At 37.3% G+C, this 8,495-nt stretch overlaps 1 protein-coding gene across 1 annotated transcript; it reads right to left on the bottom strand.

Moving 5' to 3' along the window:
- Positions 1–8,024: 8,024 nt before the first annotated feature.
- Positions 8,025–8,495, bottom strand: LOC133071882 (elongin-C-like). Its single transcript, XM_061164728.1, has 2 exons — positions 8,423–8,495; positions 8,025–8,275 (listed from the first exon to the last, which is right to left on the bottom strand). Exons 1-2 carry the CDS (start codon positions 8,448–8,450, stop codon positions 8,025–8,027), a joined length of 279 nt encoding a protein of 92 aa, XP_061020711.1. The 5' UTR covers positions 8,451–8,495.

Here is an 8,495-nt window from a genome sequence, read left to right as displayed (position 1 = left end):
CCTATGGATAGGTCAACTAAACAGAAAATTAGCAAGGAAACACAAACTTTAAATGATGCAATGGACCAGTGAGACCTAATTGATATCTATGAGACATTTCACCCCAAAACAATGAATTTCACCTTTTTCTCAGGTGCATACGGAACATTCTCCAGGATAGATCACATCCTGGGCCATAAATCTAGCCTTGGTAAATTGAAAAAAATGGAAATCATTTCAAGCATCTTTTCTGATCATAATGTGGTAAGATTAGTTGTCAACTACAGGAAAAAAAACTATTAAAAAGACAAACATATGGAGGCTAAACAACACGCTTCTGAATAACCAACAAATCACAGAAGAAATCAACATATGCATAGAAATGAACGAAAAGGAAAACACAGCAACCCAAAACCTATGGGATTCAGTAAAAGCAGTGCTTAAGGGGAAGGTTCATAGCAATACAAGCTTACCTCAAGAAACAAGAAAAAAATCAAATAAATAACCTAACTTTACACCTAAAGCAACTAGAAAAAGAAGAAATGAAGAATCCCAGGGTTAGTAGAAGGAAAGAAATCATAAAAATTAGGGCAGAAATAAAGGAAAAAGAAACAAAGAAGACTATAGCAAAAATCAACAAAACCAAAAGCTGGTTCTTTGAGAAGATAAATGAAATAGACAAACCATTAGCCAGACTCATCAAGAAAAAAAAAGGGAGAAGAATCAAATCAGCAAAATTGGAAATGAAAATGGAGAAATCACAACAGACAACACAGAAATACAAAGGCTCATAAAAGACTACTATCAGAAACTATATGCCAATAAAATGGACAACTTGGAAGAAATGGACAAATTCTTGGAAAAGTATAACCTTCCAAAAGTGAACCAGAAAGAAATAGAAAATCTTAACAGACCCATCACAAGCACAGAAATAGAAACTGTAATTAAAAAGTCTTCCAACAAACAAAACCCCAGGACCAGATGGCTTCACAGGTGAATTCTAACAAAAAATTTAGAGAAGAGCTAACACCTATCCTACTCAAACTCTTCCAGAAAATTGCAGAGGAAGGTAAACTGCCAAACTCATTCTATGAGGCCACCATCACCCTAATACCAAAACCAGACAAAGATGCCACAAAAAAAGAAAACTGCAGGCCAATATCACTGATGAATATTGATGCAGAAATCCTCAACAAAATTCTAGCAAACTGAATCCAAAAACATATTAAAAAGATCATACATCATGACCAAGTAGGCTTTATCCCAGGGATGGAAGGATTCTTCAATATTCACAAATCAATCAATGTGATACACCATATTAACAAATTGAAAGATAAAAACCATATGATTATCTCAATAGATGCAGGGAAAGCCTTTGACAAAATTCAACATCCATTTATGAGAAAAACCCTCAAGAAAGCAGGCATAGAAGGAAAATACCTCAACATAATAAAAGCCATATGTGATAAACCCATAGCAAACATTATCCTCAATGGTGAAAAATTGAAAGCATTTCCCCTAAAAGTCAGGAACAAGACAAGGGTGCCCACTCTCACCACTGCTATTCAACATAGTTTTGAAAGTTTTAGCCACAGCAATCAGAGAAGAAAAAAAGGAATAAAAGGAATCCAGAGTGGAAAAGAAGAAGGAAAACTCTCATTGTTTGCAGATGACATGATCCTCTACATAGAAAACCCTAAAGACACCACCAGAAAATTACTAGAGCTAATCAATGAATATAGTAAAGTTGCAGGACATAAAATTAACACAGAGAAATCCCTTGTATTCCTATACACTAACAATGAGAAAACAGAAAGAGAAATTAAGGAACCAATTCCATTCACCATTGCAAAGAAAAGAATAAAATACTTAGGAATATATCTACCTAAACAAACAAAAGACCTATATATAGAAAACTATAAAACACTGATGAGAAAATCAAGGATGACACAAATAGATGGAGAAATATACCATGTTCATGGATCGGAAGAATCAATGTGGTGAAAATGTGTATACTATCCAAAGCAATCTGTAGATTCAATACAATCCCTGTCAAGTTACCAATGGTATTTTTCAGAGAACTAGAACAAATAATTTCACAACTTGTGTGGAAATACAAAAAACCTCAAATAGCCAAAACAATCTTGAGAAAGAAGAACGGAACTGGAAGAAGCAACCTGCTTGACTTCAGACTATAGTACAAAGCTACAGTCATCAAGACAGTATGGTACTGGCACGAAGACAGAAATATATATCAATGGAACAAAATAGAAAGCCCAGAGATAAATCCATGCACTCATGGACACCTTATTTTTGACAAAGGAGGCAAGAATATACAATGGGGAAAAGACAATCTCTTTAACAAGTGGTGCTGAGAAAACTGGTCAACCACTTGTAAAAGAATGAAACTAGAACACTTTCTAACACCATACACAAAAATAAACTCAAAATGGATTAAAAATCTGAATGTAAGACCAGAAACTATAAAACTTCTAGAGAAAAACATAGGCAAAACACTCTCTGACATAAATCACAGCAGGATCCTGTATGACCCACCTCCCAGAATATTGGAAATAAAAGCAAAAATAAACAAATGGGACCTAATTAAATTTAAAGCTTTTGCACAATGAAGGAAACTATAAGCAAGGTGAAAAGACAGCCTTCAGAATGGGATAAAATAATAGCAAATGAAGCAACTGACAAAGAATTAATCTCAAAAATATACTGGCAGCTCATGCAGCTCAATTCCAGAAAACTAAATGACCCAATCAAAAAATGGGCCAAAGAACTAAACAGACATTTCTCCAAAGAAGACATACAGATGGCTATCAAACACATGAAGAGATGCTCAACATCACTCATTATCAGAGAAATGCAAATCAAAACCTCAATGAGGTACCATTACATGCCAGTCAGGATGGCTGCTATCCAAAAGTCTACAAGCAATAAATGCTGGAGAGGGTGTGGAGAAAGGGAACCCTCTTACATTCTTGGTGGGAATGCACACTAGTAGAGCAACTATGGAGAACAGTGTGGAGATTCCTTTAAAAACTGGAAATAGAACTGCCATGTGACCCAGCAATTCCACTGCTGGGCATACACACTGAGGAAACCAGAATTGAAAGAGACATGTGTACCCCAATTTTCATCCCAGCACTGTATGGGATGCTGGGACATCCCATAGCCAGGACATGGCAGCAACCTAGATGCCCAATAGCAGATGAATGGATAAGAAAGCTGTGGTACATATACACAATGGAGTATTACTCAGCTATTAAAAAGAATCAGTTCTAATGAGGTGGATGAAACTGGAGCCTATTATACAAAGTGAAGTAAATCAGAAAGAAAAACACCAATACAGTATATTAACACATATATGGAATTTAGAAAGATGGTAATGATGACCCTATATGAGAGATAGCAAAAGAGACACAGATGTAAAGAGCAGACTTTTGGACTCTGTGGGAGAGGGCGAGGGTGGGATGATTTGAGAGAATAGCATTGAAACGTGTATTGCCCTGTGTGAAATGGATTGCCAGTCCAGCTTCAATGCATGAGACAGGGCACTCAGGGCTGGTGCACTGGGATGACCCTGAGGGATGAAATGGAGAGGGAGGTGGGAGGGGGGTTCATGATGGTGGACATATGTACACCCATGGCTGATTCATGTCAATGTATGGCAAAAACCACTATAATATTGTAAAGTAATTAGTTTCCAATTAAAATAAATAAATTAATTTACAAAAAATAAAAATAAAACATACAGAGAGAAGAAATGTTACTTCAGCCCAGAGTGTGTCTCAAAGCACATATTTTCTAAACTTTAGTTGAGGGGGGAGAAACTAATAGACATCAGGACTGCAAATTTTCCCATTAGTAGTTATGGAGAAAGTATATGGATTAGATTATATGCTTCAGCCATGCAATTTATAGCTCCACTACAGTTTCATGGAAAACAACTTTTTTTTTTCTTTCTTGTCTTGGAAAGTAGACAGGAAAGGCCCACTTTACTCATATATCAAACCCCCACCCCCCACCCCCAGATCCAGGAAATAAGAACAATGAGGACTGGAAATTCTTTTTGGATTAAGCTTGTTCAGTCTACAACTGGGTACCATGTGATCCGGTGTTTGTGAGGTGTCTCATTCAAAGGTAATGGGACTAATTTTGTAAATAATAAAGATCATTAGTATTGTAAGTGTCCTTAAAGGAAACTTATTTACAAAATTAGTCCTATTATCTTTGAATGAGATGCCTCACAGACACCGGATCACATGGTACCCAGTTGCAGACTGAAGAAACTTAATCCAAAAAGGATTTAGACATTTCCTTAAAGAAGTATGGTGGCTTCCCTCGTAGCTCAGTCAGTAAAGAAACCACCTGCAGTGCGGGAAACCTGGATTCGATTCCTGGGTCAGGAAGATCCCTAGGAGAAGGAAATGGCAACCCACTCCAGTATTCCTGCCTGGGAAACACCATGGTCAGAGGAGCCTGGCAGGCTACAGTCCTTGGGGGTTGAGGCGGGGCGGTCACGAGAGTCCAACACGACTTAGCAACTAAACCATCACCATAGAGATGTATTAATACCGAGGCCTTTCGCTGAAAAAGCAAAAAGGAAAGCCTCCTACAACATTATCTCTTCTCTCTCTGAAGCTTCTTACAAACTCCTTACTCGTGACAGCTTAAACTTCCTCCTGCTCTTTTTTTTTTTTTTTAATGTTTATTTTTTATTCTTTTATCTGACTGTGCAGGTCTTAGATGTGGCATGTGGGATCTAATTCCCTGACTAGGGATGGAACTCAGGCCCTCTGCATTGGGACTGCAGAGTCTTAGCCACCGGACCACCAAGGAAGTCCCTCCTCCTGCTCTTTCAATCCCTGAGTCCCTCAGAGTTTTGCTTCTACTTTGTTCATTACCTTTTCCTACCTTTTCCCTACATGGTGTAAAAGTGAGAAGCCATGGGGTGAGGTGTACCTGGGCTCCATCCACACCAAGGAGATGACTGGAGGCCTTTCGCTATTCTCTTCTTGGTAAAAAGTATGTGGCATCCCTTAGAATATACAGTCTCTTTTCCTGAATGTTTGTCTACATTCCCTACTTTGTTATAGTTAAAAGGAGAAAATCTCCTGGGAGAAATTCAAAATAAACCCTTCTTAAAAATAAATAAATAAATAAATAAACCCTTCTTATACCAAGTTTCCCGTAACTTGAGCCCTATAACATCATATGTTTGCTAGAGTGTGATAAGGACTATTTTAGCCTATTACATACCAACTGTCTTTAGGAATCTCCTTGATTTCTACTTTTCATTAGTAAAGAAGAAGGCTGTTATAAGAAAAAAAAAAAAAAAGAACCTTTTTGAAAGAGATGAAGAGATGGTGAACCAAGGAAGTAAAGAAACTCTCCATCAATATAATTTAGAGAAAAGGAAGGACCCCACAGGAAGGACATTGTTTAGTCTGCTAGAGTTGCCATAACAAAATACCACAGACTGGTTGACTTAAAACAATAAAAATTTATTTTCTCATAGTCCTGGAGGCTAGCTGTCCACGGTCAGTGTTCAGCAGGGTTGACTGGCTTGCAGATGGTGCCTTCTCTCTGTGTCCTTACATTGCCCTTCCTCTTCTCATAAGGACACCAGCCATAATGGACTAGGACCCATCTGTATGACCTCATTTTGCCTTAATTACCTCTTTAAAGGCCCTACCTCCAACTACAGTCACGTTCTGAGTTATTAGGGGTTAGAACTTCAATATTTGAATTATGAAAACTGAAAGTCGCTCAATCATGTCCAACTGTTTGCAACCCCATGGACTATACCATCCATGGACTCCTCCAGGCCAGAATACTGGAGTGGGTAGCCTTTCCCTTCTCCAGGGGATCTTCCCAACCCAAGGATTGAAGCCAGGTCTCCCACATTGCAGGCGTATTCTTTACCAACTGAGGTATCAGGGAAGCCCTTTTTGAATTATGAGGGAACACAATTCAGCCCATAACAGGTTTAAATTTTTCTAGAATTATACTTGGACATGACTTTGAAGACTTTAAGGATATTAATAAAAGGTTTTTAATTACTGAAAATATCAAACTAAATGAAATCCAAATGACAAATAGAATGACAGACTATGGAATCTGGAATTGGGTGCAAGTTGCTGAACTTTGTCCCAATGTGGAGATACCTTCAACCCTGCCAATTCTTGAACATTTTTAATAAGGCAAGCTTTTTAGACATCTTGCCATCATAGTTTTTTTTTTTTTTAAGTATGTCCTCTCTAAATGAATAGAGATGAAATTTTTGAAATTTCATACCAATTTGAATTTTTTTTCATCTGGCATTTTCTGAATAGTGAATTGTCTCACACAACTGATTCTTTTTCAGCTAACTGAAGTTTATCCTTTAAAGTGATTTAAAAAATTTTAACTAATTTTCTTTAATAAAGAAACTCCTTATAGTTTAACTTAGATAGTTTCATTTTTTAAAAAAATCAGCTTTCTGGAGCAACAGTATATCAATTTTGCCTGCTTCCAGCAGATGGCACTGAAGATTGTACAAAGTAATTTTCTTCTGGGGTAGAGTTTTCCAGCTCCTTCATGTCAGAGCAGAGCTGGAAAATAAGAGTATTTCACTTGATAAGTAAACAAGGGGTTTGCAGCCAAAGGAGACTAGCAGCTGGATCACCTAAAGGTCCCTCTGCTTCTGATTTCTTGCTTCTACATTCACATGTTGAAGCCGTAACCACCACCACCCCTCATGTGACTGTTTTGGAAATAGGGCCTTTGCGGAGGTGACTAAGGTTAAATGAGGTCAGAAGTTTGAAACCCTGATCTGATAGAACTGGTGCCCTTATAAGAAGAGACACAAGAGAGATAGCTCTCCCCACACCATGGGAAAACACAGTGAGAAGGTGGAGCCCTGCAAGCTAGGAAGAGAGCTCTCACTAGAACCCTGATCTCAGACTTCCAGTTGCCAGAAGTGTGAGACAATAAATTTCTGTTGTTTAAGCTAGTCAGGCTATGGTATTTTGTTATGGCGGCCTGTGCTAATACAGTATTTTTCTAGGACAAACAATACCCAGCCAGAGGAAAAGTAATTGGCGAAATGGAAACATCGTTGAATGGGTGGCAAGATGATTAATGTCAACATCAAGCATATTAACCCATTAGGAGGTGGTTCGGTTTTGTTTGTTTTTTTTTAACATTGCAAAGGAAACTTTAGAGTCAATGAAAATACTGTACTTTGGATTGACCAAAATGCACAATGCACGTGAAACGAAAGTTATATAGTTTACTTGTTGACCATGTGGTTACTGTTCAAAAAGTCCCAGCTTCTAAAGCTGTACTTAGTAATCTTCCAAAATTTTAAATAAAGTTCTTAAATTGTAGCAATAAACAAAAAGATAAGATACACTTAAACAATACTGAGATTTATCAAAAGATGCTTAAGAAATTTCAACTCTCAAGTCTGAATTATAAAAATCAATATTTTGGTTAAATTATGAATTTGTTTATAATGCAATTATTTGCAATGATATGCAACTGTATAACCCTAATAATGCTAACAACTGCTATAAAATCAGAATAGGTTTTTTGAAAAATACTAAAAACATAAAAATATATAACCCCATTAATTACCTATAGAACATGTTCAATTTATGCCTAAATTTCAGCATTTACTGTATCACCACAGATCTAATTTAAAAAATCACATCTAACAGTAATAGAACATGTTCAATTTATGCCTAAATTTCAGCATTTACTGTATCACCACAGATCTAATTTAAAAAATCACATCTAACAGTAAGGCAAAACCACCTAAGAAGGGCATATTTGTTCATGTCTCAATTTGTGAAAATGCCCTTAATTTGTTGATGTTGATCAAACAAATTTCAACTCTGCTATGCAAAGGAACAGAAGATAATCTGTTTTGCAATGAGTTTAAAGTTCAATTGCACACAGGCAACATCCTACAGATGAAAAAATATGCTAACTGAACTATAGGTATTAAATACTGAAAAAAGTTAACAGTTTATTATAATTTATTTTAGTTAACAGTCTAGGAAGTTCCCAGCTATCAGCAGTTCCAGGGCAATTTCAGGTGTAATTGGGAACTCAGGAATCTCCATGGAATGAACCTTGTAGGTGAAATACATGCATACTTTTGGTAGCACATGTGAAGAGATCTCTCTAAAATTGACTTTATTAATTTCGTTCTCAGCAAACTGACCTGGACCACTCAACATGGCTTTAATTGTTCCTGATGTTAGCTCATGTTCTTTTTTTACAATAAATTCATGACGATCAGAATTGGAGAAGGAACTGGCAACCCACTCTAGTGTTCTTGCCTGGAGAATCTCAGGGATGGTGGAGCCTGGTGGGCTGCCATCTGTGGGGTCGCACAGAGTCGGACACGACTGAAGCGATTTAGCAGCAGCAGCAGCATGACCATCGGAAGATACTGATTTGACATACATGGCATCAGGGCCCTCACGACCACCATAGGTTTTCTCTTTGCCATC

Source organism: Dama dama, chromosome 17 (genome assembly GCF_033118175.1).
Source record: "Dama dama isolate Ldn47 chromosome 17, ASM3311817v1, whole genome shotgun sequence".
NCBI lineage: Eukaryota > Metazoa > Chordata > Mammalia > Artiodactyla > Cervidae > Dama > Dama dama.
The sequence above is the reverse complement of the archived record's forward strand: the minus strand, read 5'-3'. Positions and strand labels throughout refer to the sequence as shown.